General features: G+C 56.3%; 4 protein-coding genes across 4 annotated transcripts; 2 read left to right on the top strand and 2 right to left on the bottom strand.

The window, feature by feature from the left end:
- Positions 1–2214: 2214 nt before the first annotated feature.
- Positions 2215–4573, top strand: JN550_004755 (uncharacterized protein; the record flags this gene model as incomplete). The annotated part of the gene is made up of 3 exons (XM_049316305.1): positions 2215–3006; positions 3057–3137; positions 3188–4573. 3 exons carry the CDS (start codon positions 2215–2217, stop codon positions 4571–4573), a joined length of 2259 nt encoding a protein of 752 aa, XP_049173376.1.
- A 1067-nt stretch (positions 4574–5640) lies between these two features.
- On the top strand, positions 5641–6318 carry JN550_004754 (uncharacterized protein; the record flags this gene model as incomplete). The annotated part of the gene is made up of 1 exon (XM_049316304.1): positions 5641–6318. One exon carries the CDS (start codon positions 5641–5643, stop codon positions 6316–6318), a length of 678 nt encoding a protein of 225 aa, XP_049173375.1.
- Positions 6319–7703: 1385 nt separating this feature from the next.
- Positions 7704–8958, bottom strand: JN550_004753 (uncharacterized protein; the record flags this gene model as incomplete). The annotated part of the gene is made up of 3 exons (XM_049316303.1): positions 7704–8260; positions 8338–8493; positions 8619–8958. 3 exons carry the CDS (start codon positions 8956–8958, stop codon positions 7704–7706), a joined length of 1053 nt encoding a protein of 350 aa, XP_049173374.1.
- Positions 8959–11029: 2071 nt separating this feature from the next.
- On the bottom strand, positions 11030–14346 carry JN550_004752 (uncharacterized protein; the record flags this gene model as incomplete). The annotated part of the gene is made up of 2 exons (XM_049316302.1): positions 11030–13633; positions 13729–14346. The coding sequence occupies 2 exons, from the start codon at positions 14344–14346 to the stop codon at positions 11030–11032; spliced, it is 3222 nt and encodes a 1073-aa protein (XP_049173373.1).
- Positions 14347–15669: the final 1323 nt, after the last annotated feature.

Below are 15669 nucleotides of genomic sequence, written 5' to 3'. Positions count from 1 at the left end.
CTCTGGGACCAGAATTCTTTTTGAATTGAAAAGCATTGCCGAGTGCAGCCGCCTACCTCGTTGCTATGCCAGCACTGGGATCCTGCCCCAGGATTTCCTTGGATGCACATCCATGATGCCAGAATTCCGGGCTGCCTTTCGGTCTGGGGACTGTTACACCATAACGGCCCATATAACAGGACGTATAACCGAGCCGGAGTGCAACATTGACCAGGCCATACGCCATGTGCAAGTGCTGGCTCAGACCCCTCTTGCCCCTCTAGTTGTCAGCAGAGTTTGGGCTAAAACACTATGATGGGAATTCCAACTTGGGAAACCGGGTTCTTAGATCAGCCATTGGCTATTCTCATTTTCAGCCGCCTGCTCAGATGCACGACGATCCAGAACGTGCAGGGCCCGGATGGCTTGCTAAGCCTCTCAAGCCTCCCCGCTAGTCTTGAATATGTGCGCAAAATATCCCCGTACCGGCGGTCCAGTCGGGGTCCGTTTGCACAGATGACGTGAGGTTTACCAACGGCATACGGCAACCCCTCTCTCTTAGTTTCGGGACCCTGTGTCCTCTTTACGTGCCTTGCGTGCCAGCCGATGCTAGCAGATAGATGAGGTTGAGACATTTTCCAGGGATGACATGATGCCACTGGACATCCTACGGACGATCAGACCTCTGTGATTGATGATAGACCACGAATCATTGAAACTTTATTACCCCCAACGATAGTTGATGGGAAGCACATGGGATTGACCCGTCCTGATGAAGGCCGCGTGAGGCCTAATGCAATAAGCCTTGGCGTACTTTGGTAGCCGAAGGACCGAGACTCCTTCTATATTCCCACTTCCTGGATGCACAATGAAAGCCTACAGCTGTGTGCAATGTTATCGTCATTGTACGCAATTGTATGCTTGGGATGGGCAAGGAGGCGTGGTAACTGGCTGCCGATACACTGGAGTGGCAACTAGGCGCGGTCCAGCACTTCCTCGTTGAGACGCATCAATGCGGATCTTTCATTCCCAGACAGGATACGGCTCCTCTGCGTTTACGGGAACTGCAATTGCAGGTTTTGGGATCTCTTGACTGTCTCCCTACCCCCTCACCTAGATGCGCAAGTTGGTTTTAGGTCGATTGGTTTCCCATGATTGGCTGAAGCAGCGTGTCGCCATCCGAACCCCGAGCCAACCAGACGGCGTGCCGGTAGACGCGTTCAACTAGGCCGCACTACCCCATGGTCAGGTCGCGTATCTCAGGTGGTATTTTCGCCGTAACGAGAAAAAGAAAGGTTTCCCCCACGGACATAATGAGACACTTTCCAATGACGGCGCGTCGGAGAAGAAAAAAAAAAGTCGCGTAGAGCCGCTACCGCGCCATCCGGTTGGATCGAGCGCGCGGCCGGAAATTTAACGACGCAATCCTGCGAGATCTAGATCTAAGCGGATTGGCCGAAATGGCTCGATGGCTTGGAAATAAAGCAAGTTCTATAATTGCATTGTCGGGCCCGTCAGGCGGCGCGAGGCAACCGGTCTTTTTGCCTCGGGCGGTCACGCGGCTTTCGACTCTGCCCTCTGTTCCTGATGCAAGGATTGCAGCTCTCATGTACATGCATTAAATACAAGGTATACACAAGATACCTAACATGTTACGGCTCTGTCTACATGGTAGGTTATGTCAATTGATAGTAGCTGTTAGATCTTTGATGCCAATTGGATTCTCTGTACTCATATTTGTAGTCTCGCCGTCCTGCATTGCTCTCAACCTATGCTCACGTTCCTTAAATATTTCCAACCAGGACCATACTGCAGGTCTGCCTGTTCTTGAGATCGAGGCAGCCCAGTAGCATGAGTCACAACATCGTTATCAACCGTGCCTTCGTCCTTTTGATGCTTTTCTCATGGGTTTTCGTGAAGTGGCGATAGCCATCCAATCATACCCCGCGAATGGCCCCACATCTAACGACATGTCATGAAGTTTCGTGCCCGACAGGAAATTCTGTGAAGATGGTATCGCCGTTGCCTCGCAGAAATCCGCCAACGTCGCCATAATCTAAAACAAAGCCGAGCCTGCAAGTGAATACACTTACCGGGTCTCTTCAGCATCATTATTGGGGATTTTCACGGTGGTGCAGATACGAAGAACCCCGCTTTCGGTATCCAGCGACTGCAGGTGGCTCGAGTTTCTTTTCGCTCTGCGCTGTTCCAGATATCCCACGCAGAATCGGCGATATGGAGGCTGATATCAGAGCCGTACTACCGAATGTAGACCCTGTTGTCTCGGAGTATTCGGCCGGATACCTGAGGCACGCATCCACCACTTGGACCGACGAGGAGGAGGCGACAGGCCTGTCCCCCCTTGCCGAAGCCGCCGCTGCCATCACGGAGCTGCTGATCTCAGCTTCCGGCAACGCAACCGGCTCTGAGCTGACCAAAGTCCAGCAGCTTGTTGCGAAATGGGTAGAGAAGTACGAGGTTGCGAACAGTGAGAATGGAGAGCGCAGGGGTCCCTCTGCTGTCAAGCGTCTCGACCAGGCCATCCAGGTCGGGTCCCAGCGCAACATGTCTTCGACTCTCGCAGTGTCGACGGGCAGCATAGACCTCGAGTCGGCCAACCAGCGCAAGGTCGAGTCCAAGGTGGACCGGAAAAAGCTTGAGAAGGCCGAGCGTAAGATCGCCGCCAAACAGAGCAAGAAGCAGTTCAAATTCGTGGAGTACGAGGCGTCCAAGCTCCTCGACCAGCCCGAGGATGCCCAGTCGTACGAAGAGTTCTACATGGCTGTCAACCCGCTGCAGCTCGGCTCGGGTGGTCAGAACAAGTCCAAGGACATCAAGATGGAGAATGCCGATGTATCCATTGGTGGACAGAGGATCCTCACGGACACCAACTTGACCCTTGCGTATGGCCATCGCTATGGTCTTGTTGGTAACAACGGTGTGGGTAAATCTACGCTCTTGAGAGCGTTGTCCCGAAGAGAGTTGCCTATCCCTACGCACATCTCGATTCTTCACGTCGAACAAGAGGTATGTCTGGTGTCTTGCAAGTTGATCTATAGAGTACTGACATGATACAGCTTACCGGAGACGACACTTCCGCATTGCAGGCCGTCTTGGATGCAGACGTTTGGCGGAAGGTTCTACTCAGGGAGCAAGGAGTAAGTCCAGCCGTCTCCAAATTGCAGCATCAACGCTCACAAATATGCAGGAAATTACCGAGAAGCTGGCTGCTATCGAATCACAGAGAGCGTCAATGGCTGACACCTCGACTGACGCGGCTAAGTTAGACCTTGAGCGTGAGGCTCTGGACCAGAAGCTTGGAGACATCCAGGGCAAGCTAGCAGAGATGGAATCAGACAAGGCTGAGTCCAGAGCTGCCAGCATTCTTGCTGGTCTCGGTTTCTCGGCAGAACGCCAACAGTTTGCCACCAAAACCTTCTCCGGTGGTTGGCGTATGCGTCTTGCTCTTGCCAGAGCCTTGTTCTGCGAGCCCGATTTGTTGCTACTGGACGAACCGTCGAACATGTTGGACGTTCCGTCCATCACTTTCCTTTCCAACTACCTGCAGTCATACCCGAGCACTGTCCTTGTGGTCAGTCACGACAGAGCCTTCCTCAACGAGGTTGCGACCGATATCATTCATCAACACTCAGAACGACTCGACTACTACAGAGGTGCCAACTTCGAGTCCTTCTACAACACCAAAGAAGAACGCAAGAAGGTGTACCAGCGAGAGTACGAGAACAACGTGGCCCAGCGTGCCCACTTGCAGGCTTTCATCGACAAGTTTCGATACAATGCCGGCAAGGCTGCTGAAGCTCAGTCACGTATCAAGAAGCTGGAGCGTATGCCTATTCTCGCAGCACCAGAGACGGAATACAGTGTCAAGTTCAAGTTCCCAGATGTGGAGAAGCTTTCGCCTCCTATCGTCCAGATGACAGGTGTCACATTTGGCTACACCCCGGATAATATTCTCCTTAAGAACGTTGATCTCGATGTTCAGCTAGACTCTCGTATCGGTATCGTCGGTCCCAACGGTGCTGGTAAGACTACGATCTTGAAGCTCCTCATCGGCAAGTTGTCCGCTACTCAAGGTCTGATCTCTCAACATTCGCGCTTGCGTATCGGTTTCTTTGCTCAGCATCACGTTGATGCTCTGGATCTTACCATGAGTGCGGTCAGCTTCATGGCCAAGACTTATCCCGGCCGCAATGATGAGGAGTATCGTCGCCAGCTCGGTGCCTTCGGTATCACTGGTACCACTGGTCTGCAGAAGATGGAGGTCCTGTCTGGAGGTCAGAAGTCTCGTGTGGCATTCGCTTGCTTGGCCCTCACGAACCCGCACATCCTGGTTCTTGACGAGCCTTCCAACCATCTGGATATCGAGGCAATGGATGCACTGTCAGAGGCTCTACAGGCGTTCCAGGGCGGTGTGCTGATGGTTTCCCACGACGTCACCATGCTGCAGACGGTCTGTACGAGCTTGTGGGTCTGTGAGAACGGAACGGTATGGAAGTTCCCAGGAGACGTGCAGCAGTACAAGAAGAGAATCGCCGCGCAGGCTGATGCCGCTGGTGTTGTTAAGGCTCACTAGTCTACTCGCTTTAGGCATCGTGAATACACACGTAAACAGTCCCAGCACCCCTTTGACCATGATAATGCTGCTTGTGTCTTGGATCATTGACCTATATTTTCACTTAGGCATGAGTAATGCCATGCAGTGGACCATTTCAATTGAGAAGGCCTTGGCTAATAGAATGGTGGTGAAGCGCACCGAGAATGTTTGCTTCCCCTGGATGGAGCCAGGGCCCTTGGGAAGCGAAACCCCCTGTGAGCCTGGCACACCGCAGTATGGCACATGCTCAGTCACTTGTCATAAAAGAGTGACTTTGGAGAGAAGATTGTGACGCTTGTCTTATCATGTATATCTTGAGTAGCCAGGCCCTGTACGTGGTCATCGAGCAATCACCCTCCCAGGCGTCAAAAGTCCAAGCTGAGCCGTGCGGCTTTCTTACGCAATAGCCGCCAACATGAGCAAGTATCCATTGCCAAGATGGGTCTATTGAACTTCCCACACTGCACGACGGCACCCCCTACGACGCGGGCCTTATCTCAACTGTGTTTCTCCCAGGACAGAAGTCGTATGACCAACTGTTGTCGATGTATACTTTCACACGCGTAGTAAGACCCATCATTTATCCCCACCATGGCCGCTGCTATTTCTTGCTTCTGAGCCATGGAGTAGGGTCGGGTATCCCTAATTCGCAGTGCCTAACGTGTCAGAATCCGATCGTGATTTAATCGGCTCAAAAGGAGAGCAGAGCATGCTGGCGAGAACTTTGATACGAGGCTTGATTCATCACCCCCCAAAGGGCCATTGCCACTATCCCCTCCCAACCCACCCGCAGAGCAAGAATTCGCACGAAAGAGACAATGCCTAGTCAGAAAACTTAGTTTATGTCGACGAGCTGATATAAGCCCCTTTCCACCTGTTCTGCCCAGCACAAAACCCCTTCCCTGTCTCCTTCGCAGCCCGTATCCCACTCTTCTTTCTCGTCTTCTGGTTTTCAAAAACAGCAGCCTATACTCATCGCCAGAGAGCGAGCCATCCACCCCTCAGACTCACTACAATAAGAGGGGGCCAAGACAACACACAGCGCCATGCAGATCCCGCTCCGACCCCTGACGGCCGTCGCCGCCGCCGTCGCCACGGCGGCCGGCGCGGTGCTGCCGACCGACGGCCAGCCGCGGGACGCCACGCTCCCCCACGTCTTCGACGTCTGCCCGGGGCTGCCGTCGGGCTGGTCGTGCGTCAACCCGTGGACGGGCATCCACTGCCAGAGCGGGCGGCTGCGGCTGACCAAGCACTGCCCGCCGGGCCAGTGCTGCGCGCAGTCGGGCGGCGCCATGAGCTGCAGCGTCGAGGAGTGCTGGCGCGGGGACGACATCACCACGCGGGCGGCCGCGACCGAGACCAACGGCGGGGCGGGGCGGCAGTGGCGGCAGCAGCAGCCGCGCGCGGTCGGGACGCAGCGGGACGATCTCAATGCCACCTTCACCACTTGGGCGGCGAGCACCACGGACACGACCACGGGCCTTGCGAGCTGGGGCGAGAGGTTCACGGCGGCGGCCGAGACGACGGTGCCGCCAACGACGACGCGCAAGACGGGGGCGACGGCGACCCGGGCCGAGTGGGAGCCCGAGTGCTCCATCTCGGTGATCCGGTGCAAGGCCAACACGGTGCAGGCGTGCAACGGGCGGCACCAGTGGGAGGACCTCGAGGTGTGCGTGCCGGGCACCAGGTGCGAGACGCGGTACAACACGGGCCAGTGCGTTTGAAAATAATATATAATTCCCGTTCAAGATTCTACTGCGCTGGTTCTCGAGTCCACCCCCTCCCCCCCTCTCGAGAATGGGCTCTGGGCACTACGTGGGTGTGCCATGGACGTTGGGGCTCTCTTGCTGGAGATGGACTTGCGTCCAGCTACTTGGACTCGTTTGTTCTGCTTCTGTTCTGTTTATGCTTGGGTCAAATGGTTGTCGCTCAAGGCGGTAAGACTGGAACCATGGATGTCCCTAGGAGGCATGGCCGGCGTGGTTTGGGGATTCCTGGTCCAGTCGGTGGTTACATGTGCGTTGGGAAAACTCGCGGCCTAGGCTCGCGTGGATATCGCTGATCGTTTGGGGATTTCTTCCTTCTTTTGTTCCTCCCGGGTGGTTCGAAAGTGCGCAATTCAAGGAGTTTGATCTGGGTCGAATTAGACCTACCTGCGTCGGTAAGGGGGAGACGCCAAAACACTAACCGGCGATCTATCCCACTCAATCATCTTCCCAAAGGATAATCTTGTCGAGGCTCTTTTCCTTTCGTGCAGGCGGTGCTTGTCACTTCGAACAAATCCCAAGCTGGGAACTGAGTAGCAAATATGAGTTTTTCCTTCGTACACTATCATATACCGTCCAACACCCACCTCTGCAATATAATATGATACAAATCCTCTAGTGTATGACAGACACACACCCCTATCGTTTGCCAGCCCCACCACATTGTCTCTCTATCCATCAGAAACGCCAAACGGCAGGCCAAAAGCAACTTGGGAGAAGAATTCCATGCTTTTGTCCTGTTCCACGGAAATGCTCCGCCCACCTGTCTATCTGAATCAGATAAAATCGGAGGCTCGAGAAGAAAAAAGGCAGAAAACGCCATTCCCATGCGGATTTGTTCTTAGCCCATTCCCTTGCCAGAAATTCCAAAAGATGAAACATGTGACATGATACCCTACCTTGCCCCTGGTACAGAACGCCGGTTTTGTGCAGAATACATGAAAAAAGGGGTATAGTAGACGGAAAATGGAAACCCGAGCAAGGTGCCACGCTCGAAACCAAGAGACAGTCATCTTCCGAAGCAGTCATGCAGGGTGCGGAAGCGCACCCATCGAGGATTGGCGGCCGCTGGATGCAGTCAAGTTGTCTGCTGATAATAACAGATGATGACGGCGGTCGAAAGGACGGGTGATAATGTCGCGGCCTCAAAAGGGAACCATGCTCTAGCCCCTCCAGATTTTCCTTTGGTTTGAGTGCACCCGTGCCTTGGTAACTTGTGTTGGACGACCCGTAGCCAGCAAGGCACATGGCCTGAGTTGGAATGTTTTGTTGAAGGTGCTTTGACCTATCCGCGTATTTTCATAGGACACGTCATGCCCACGCCTTCACCGCTTTGATCGATTCTAGATGACTGAGTGGTTGTTGGAAGCGTCGACCACCGAGTCCGACAGGTTGATGAGTAGCTGAGCCAAGCATCGCTTAGTGGCAGCGTCATCGCGCAGGACAGACGAGAAGGTGGCGTCGCGGAGGGGCTCGGGCAGGCACTGGCGAAGGGCCTCGCGGGCGCGGGCATTGTCGCTGAGGCGCAGGAAGCAGCGGACGACGTGCTTCAACAGGCGCGCCGTCTGCTGCTCGACAAGCTGGGCAACCATATTGCTCAGGACGGTGCCGACGGCGTAGAAGCGCTCGTAGGTGGCGCAGATGTAGTTCAGACCGCTGTCGTCAAGCAAGATCTTCTGAACGATGAAGATGGCAACAGTCTTACTCAACTCGGACCCGGTCTCCATGATTCTCAGGCACAGAGGAATTATCTCGGTGGTCAAGAGAAAGTTGATGACCTCGGTGGAGTCGTTCTTGACGAGGGCGCCGATGACGCCCAGCGACGTGAGGCGCAGGTACTCAAAGGGTCGAGACTTGGACGTCGTGTTCAGGAAAGGGTAGAGATACAGCGGGATGTGGGCTAGAGCAGCGTGTGAGCAGTTGGACTCGGCGGTGATGGGGCAGGCAGGTGCTAAGCAAAGAATCATGACTACTCACCCTTCAGGAAGAGGGTTCGGGTGTCGTTGTGGCTAGCAACGCACTGGAGCAGAGCCAAGGCGTTGCAGACTCTGTTGGAGGCGGCGGCAGTGAGCTGCGACGGGTTGAGCAGGGTGTAGACGGAGATGATCTCCTGGGTCAGGCAGGTCATGACGCCTGCAGATGGAACGGACACTGGTCAGTACAACGGTAACAACAAGTCTCTGTCGCCGAGGCCCCAGCGGGAGGCGGCAGAGGCAGAGGCAGAGGCAGATGGCAGAGGATCAGGAAGCTCGGCTTACCGAAAGAGTGCCACAGGATCAGGGCCAGCTCGGGGACCTGCTCGCGCTTCTTGCTCAGCTCGAGGAGGGCGGCCTCGCGGGTGCTCTCCTTGAGCAGGTCGGCGACGTAGGCCAGGGTGCGGCGGTTGTCCTCGGACACGTTGCCCTCGAGGCTGGAGCCCTCCTGGACGTGGACGGCGGCATTGAGGCCGGTGGCGGCGGCGTTGGTGTGGGCGCCGGCGAGGCGGTTGTGATACTGCTGCTGGGCGGTGGCGACGGCCTGGTGGCTCATGGACTGGTGGCCCGACTGCTGGCCGTAGAACTGGCCGCCATGGGGATCGTAGTTGTGGTTCCCGTACATGGTGGGGTTCGGGAACATGGTTCGGGGGCGGCGGGAGCGGTGGTGCAGCAGCAGCAGCAGCAGCGACGGTAGCAGACTGGCTCAAGATTCGAGATGCGTTGCGTTAGAGTATGGAGATGATGATGGGATGCGCTCTGCGACGGCCCAGGTCAGTTCAGGTCTCGACGGGTGGAGTGGAGCGGGCTGCGGTGTAGCGTAGTGTGGTGTGGGCGGGCAGGGGAGAGGAGATGGGCGGCGGGCGGTGCGAACCTGGAAATAGTTTGTTGACCAAGGCGGCGCCGGTCGAAGCTGACTGACGAGAGTCTCGTTTGTTGTTTTGTTGTTGTTGTTATTTGTTGATGCTTCCGAGAGGAGTGTGTCGACTATAGCTAGATAGATGCCGGCAGCGAAGGTGATAAGGTTCAGGACGTCAACGGGCCTGGCATTTGCTTGCCCCGATCGAAAGCGATCCAAGCGGCGTGGGCGTGAGCGTGGGCGTTGGGCGTGGGATAATTTGGACCGCGGGAAATCTGGGCCGTCGCAACTGCAGGCCAGTGCGCTGCAAGACCTGGGACCTAGGTTGGACCTTGGACCTTGGACCTCAGCTACGCTAGAAGCTACCCTACCCGATTTGCATAGTTACATCGTAACACCACTTACTTAAGGGACTTCTCAGCCTCTCGAGGTCCCCTTCGAAATAATTACTCCGTAACAGAGACGCGTTGGATTGGCCTCAGGGTTCACCACATTCTGCCGACCCCGCGGCTGCCCAGCTTGGGAAGCTACATACATACCTAGGGTATTCATCCCTTCCACACATCAGCCGAGCGGGCGGCCTACGTTAGGTAGCCTTAGGTATGTATGGACGGTAGCTTTCCTCCAAGTTAGTTATCCGCCAGGTGCCTGCAAAACCCAGCACGGAAGCAAGAAGGTACGTAGCTCGCCAACTCGCTGCTGGCCTGCCCACTGGAAACGAAAGTGGAGTACTCCGTAGCGTGGCTTTCCCTTCTTCCTACCCGTAAGTTGCATACCCAGTCACACACAGCCCGTGGGCGGGTTACCTAACTGAGGTAGGTACAGTTGCTCGCTGCGTTGGTCCTATATACTGGACTGGGGATGGGCTCAGTTCAAGAATGTGAATGCGAATGCGAATCGAGAGCCATTCGAACGCAGCCGGAAAAAGGCCACCTCTAGCATTCGTCCCTCATTGTACCACAGGACGACTGGTATGGTATGATGACTGCTTACCCAAGTATTCGCTGCTGGCATCGTTATAGTAAACACAGAAACACTATGCACACTATCTTTCTCACCGGCGCACTGCACACTTCTTATATTTTTTTTCCTTGCCCAGCCAATGTTCTCTGGTTGGCCTCCCTCGAGGCAGAAGGCGTGCAGGGGAGAGAGAACAGGCAGTATATTGTTTCAGGTGTGGCGAAAGGAAGTGCAGCCATCCCATGCAATATGTGACGCATGTCTACACCTGGGAGCACGCACTATCCAAGATACCTGGGGAGTTCACCGTCAGTTGTTCAGGAAACCCAAGCCTCAGCCACCCCTCGTACCATCGCTAGCCATTGCTCTCAGCCGGACGCCCGGCACTTTCACGGTCAAGGTCGAGTGAACGAACACACTTCCAGAAGATACACAATGGTCACATTATTATTGATCCCGTCCGCTAGTAGGAAGTAGAAGAAGAGAAGAGAAGAAGAAGAAGCAGAAAAAAAAGACATCCGAAGCGTCATCTGGAATACCTCGTCCGCAAAACCTGGAGCTCTCACCGGCGCCGCTCCCCTCTGCAGCCGCTCTCGCCGCCCTTCACTCGGACCGTCGGCTAGTTTATTATCCTTACACTATAGCTTCTCTCTCCCGTCCCTCTTCCCCACGAAAGAGGCCTGCCTCATGGCCATGGCTGTAATTGTTGCTTGCTTGCTTGCTATGCCTCCCTCCGAAGAAAACAGAAAAAGGTGACGAATTAGTAGAGGCGTATTCAACTGGGAACGCAGACGCAGACGCAGCCATGCTATGCTTTCTGTCCATGATAAACTTGGAAAGTCCAGTAAGGAGAAAAGTGCCCAAGTCCCTCCCTTTATTATAATCGCAGCTCCTTCAAGATCTGGTCGGCCATGTTCTTGAACTGCCACGTGTTGCCCTCCATTCTCTTGAACTGGAGGCCGTGCAGTGAGAGCAGTGGAACCTTCACGATGAAGATCTCAAACTCCAGAGTCATGCTGCCGCCCAGATCGCTCTGCACCTGCGTCGTGGTTTCGCCCGGCACACGTCGAGCCGCGTCCGTCGTATCACGGATACTGTCCTCTTCCGATACCTCCGAGTTGGAGTCGCTCCTGTCCGGCCCCTTCCCGGGTGTTCGGGGCGTGGCCGGCGGTCGGTCCAGGTCCCGTAGCTCTTCGCGTTCCCTCTCGCTGCGGATACCGAAGCTGAACCTGCGTCGGTGCCCGGGTGTGGCCGAGGGGCTGGTGGGCAGATCGGTCACCTTGTCAAGGTCGATGCTGGGTCGATGACGGCAGCTAAAACCTCCCCGGATCTCCGTGTAGTCGACGCCCAGCTGCTTCAACACTCTCTTGATATCGGTCCGGATTGCGGGCACGGATTTCGACGACGTGGTCGACACGCTGAATAGGCCCTTCAGGAAGACGGGCTTCGAGAGTTCCGAGTCGTCCAGTCGCTCCGCCGAAGCGCCACTGGCCTCACCGAGCTCAGCGTCCGTCTCCTCGGGTACGTCGGCCGCCCGAGCTCCTTCTCTCTTCTGCCGTCTTGCTTGTATACTCTCCCTTCGAGCATGACCAAGCGATTTGGCCCTCATCGAAGCGGTCCGCGCATTGGCTGTGGCCTTCTGGTCTGCTGCCGGCTTCTCCGAGGCTGAGTGGTCCGAACCGCTGGTGGCCGGTGGCTCCTTGGGGATCCGGTTGTCAGAGCCAAACGGCCGTCTCCTAAAGTCGCCCGAGTTGACACTGGTAGACCGCCCGAGGCCTTTCTTACTCGAGGTACTATCCCCGGCCGAAAGTGGGGGGCTCAACAGGGCTCGGTGGTGAGGCTGGCTACTGCCGGAACGCAGTTGCGAGCCTTGCGCTTCGTCTCGATCACGGCGCGATCTCCTGATACTGAAGCTTTTCCGCGGCGTGGTTGGTGCGTCTGCAGGAGAGTGGACATGAACCACGGGTGGATGCGATCGGTCCTTCTCCAGTCGTTCGGGCTCCTTGCGCCGCCTTGTACTGAAGCGTCTGAGTATGCCCGCCGCCGTGCTTTCCTTCTTGTGCGGCACCTCCAACTGCCCATCTGGTACATTAGGTATAGGGGGCGATGCCTGAGCCTTCTTGACTTCCTCCGGGGCGTCGTCTTCACCATGGGTCCGGGCTCTAGGACGAGACCTGCCACCTGTTGGCTTCTCGCCCGGCATTTCGTAGGCTGCCGTGTTGGTGTGTGCCGCCTGGGGCGGCACAATCTCAGGCAACGGCGAATCCGCGGCGTTCTTGGGTGGGTGTGATTTTGGTTGTATATCGACCCTGTCTCGGTCCTGCTTCTCCTTGACAAGATAGTATATCGAAATCAAGGGGCTGAATGCATTCAGAGGGTCGCTGCCGAGTGCCAGCGTTTCTGTGGACGGGGTTACCAAGTTGTCTCGGCTGTTAGCCGAGTTTCTCCTCTTGTAAAAATCGAACCCGAAGCCCCTTTTCTTCTCAACGTCCTTGATCGGCGCCGGAACCTCCTTTTCCTTCTGCATCATGGAGACGGCCCTCTTGTAGTCGTCAGATTCTATGAGCCTTGTGAGTTGCGCCTTGATGACCTCAGGAGGCCCAAAATTGAAGCCCGTCATTGCGTTGATGACCTCGTTATCCAAAGGTAGACTGAGCGGCCCGCGTGCCGGTAGGTGATTCTCTGGCTGTCCCCCGTATCCTTTGGTCATCCATGGGTGGTTCATGACCTCCCACATGGTCGCACGGGTTTTTGGGTCCGTCACGAGCATGCGTGAGAGAAGATGTCGGCACTCTATGAAGGGGGTCAGCGGAAACTTGATCACAATAAAGGGAGGCTTCCGAAGCATACCAGTGCTGAGCCACCCCGGATAATCCACCACACCCTTCTTGATCTTTGCATGCAATGCCGGCATGCTCTGGTCATCAAAGGGCACCTTGCCACAGACCAGTACGTAGAGCACAATGCCGAAACTCCACACATCTACCTCGGGTCCTGTGTACGCTCGAGCCTGAAGAAGTTCGGGGGCGGCAAAATAAAGACTGCCACAGAAGGTCTTGAGGTGTCCCCTCGGGGCAAACAGATTGCTGAGACCGAAATCGATTATCTTGATGTCGCCTGTCTTTGCAATCAGGATGTTCTCGATCTTCAGGTCTCGATGGACAATGCTGTTTCGATGGCAATAATCAAGTGCGCTTGCGATCTGCCTGCTGAACTTCCTCGCCTGCTTCTCCTTCAACTTGCCGTGGGAAATGATGTAGTCCAGCATCTGGCCGCCGTTGACATACTCAAAGAGCATGTACCAGTGGTGATTTGTCCGCACGACATCCCGCAGTCCGCAGACGTTGGGGTGGTCGAGGAGGGTCACAATGGCAGCCTCACGTGCAGTGCGAATCTCCTTGGACTGGTCTGCTCGTTCTTTATCAGCCCGGCTGTTGTGGTTTTCATCGGTTGAGCCCCGCGGTATGATCTTGCAGGCGACCTGGTAATTTGGAGGGGCATATTAGCGATCGGGGTTCTGGATGTAAGCGACTCCATTGGGGATGCTCGTGGAGGCTGGTTGCCAACTGAACTGACCTGCTCTGTCCCGTCCTCCTTCCTGGCAAGCTTGACCTTGCCCATACTACCGGCGCCGATCGTCTTGCCCAGAATCCATTTGCCCGACTGGGTCGGGATCGATGTGCGCGTCGTCCTGGTCTTGGCACCGGTGGCACGGGCGTCGGCCGCGGCCTGCATCACAGGCGGAATCGCATTGGGGCCGGCATTGTTGGCGACGGCAGTAGGTCCGGCCATGTCTCCTGGCGGCGGGCGGGTCGACGCTGAACGGGTGCTGGACCGACGGTGGATGTCTTTCGGGTCGGGACCCCGCGACGCGGGCGGAGCGTGGCGGTCTCTGCTGGAACTTCTCTTGGAGGCTACGTTGCTGGTCTCATAGTCTCGCTGGGGTAGGATGTCTTGCACGGGACGGGCGGCGGAGGAGCTCTGGCGGGAGTGGCCGTGGGCGTGATGATGGCCCTGGTGGTGATGATGGGAGACGGAACGGTGTGGAGCACCAGCACCAGCAGCGGCAGCCGACGAGGTTGGGCGGGAGCGCGTCGAATGCGACCGTGAGGGCTGGCCTGGGGAGTGTGTCTGGTGCGGATGGTGCCCCTGGTGGACGACGTGATGGTAGTCTGAGGTTGCGGGAGTTGACATTGTAGCAAGAAGGTCCGAAACCCAAAGCAGATCCAATGCAGAGCCAAGGGTGGATGGGGATAACTTAACGTGGAGTAACTACTCCGTGCCTCTTTTGCTGGCGCTGAGAGTTATGCCGCAGCGTCCAGGGAGCTGGGTACGGCACGGTACCGGTACGTTACAGTGTAGAAGCGACCCGAACTGCTGCCACCACCAGCCTACCAGATTGTCGGGCACAAGCACGTACACGCTGGACGGACGCGAGAGAGAGTCTGGTCTATCCGACCGGTGCGACGGCTAGACGAGATGCACACACACACACAAACACACGCTCACTGCACACGCCTTGCTCGCTCTCTCCTCTGTCAGCTGTCCGAGGCCGTGCCCAGGATACAGCCAGGAAATGTCAGTTCAGAGGCGTGCGTGAGTTGGCCGGCTGCATAGTAGGCTCACGGCCGCTGTTGGGTTTGTCTCTGGGGGTCTGCTGCGAGGGAGACAGGCAGAGGGAGGATGAGGTACGGCGGTACGGCGGTACAGTGGCAGGGAGGTACCTGATGTCCCGTCGGTAGGACGCCTTCGCCTTGGCCGTGTCTGGGCCTGCAACGTTCAACGTAGTTCGTCGGGCCTGCCCCTTACAATCCGCCTAGCGCTCAAGTTCGCCGGTGGGATGGGGGGTAAGGGGGGTGGACGGGGATGGGGAACGGGGATACAAGCGCAGGCGAGTACCTAATGTTAATGAGAGCCGTGGACCTTGGTGGGGTGTAACCTGGCTCTGATCCCAGACTGCGAGACCGTTATTGGGTGCTGTGTCGACTCTCGAGCCTCGACTCAGGACTGGGCTGGAAAGGAAGGGTTCTGATTCACTGGAAAACCGGCTGGGCTTTGTCTGAAGTTGTCGGCGACTCGTCTGGTCCCGGGAATTGACGACAGTAGAATGCTAGTCGATGAGCAGTATCAGTGAGGAACTGAGCGGTTCAGCGACAACTAATTGGCGCGAGGCTGGTCAACAAAGCTGGTCAGCTGGCTGGTGCAGAGCTGGGGAATTAGGTCGCAAGCAAGCGAGAGGGAGAGGCTGAATTCAGATGGCCAATGCTTCTTCCGTTGGCTCGTTGTCTATCTGCACGCACGGCGCGGTGCTCTGTCGTTCATTAAATCCGTGGGTGCACCGGTGTCAATGGCCCGCCTCGTCAGGTTGTGAGGTTGGGCTGCGGTTTGGACCGAACCGCAGACGAGAGAATGACGTTGATCGCAGATGGATCCCTGGCGGCCTGGCGGCAGACAGGCCAATGTGAAACCCGAATGGCTGCTCTCAGATGCCAGCGTCGGGTGTGCTGTCACATTAGA

The sequence above is a fragment of the Neoarthrinium moseri genome, assembly GCF_022829205.1.
Source record: "Neoarthrinium moseri strain CBS 164.80 chromosome Unknown scaffold13_Wmoseri_CBS_16480, whole genome shotgun sequence".
NCBI lineage: Eukaryota > Fungi > Ascomycota > Sordariomycetes > Amphisphaeriales > Apiosporaceae > Neoarthrinium > Neoarthrinium moseri.
This window is presented reverse-complemented; position numbering and strand designations above follow the sequence as displayed.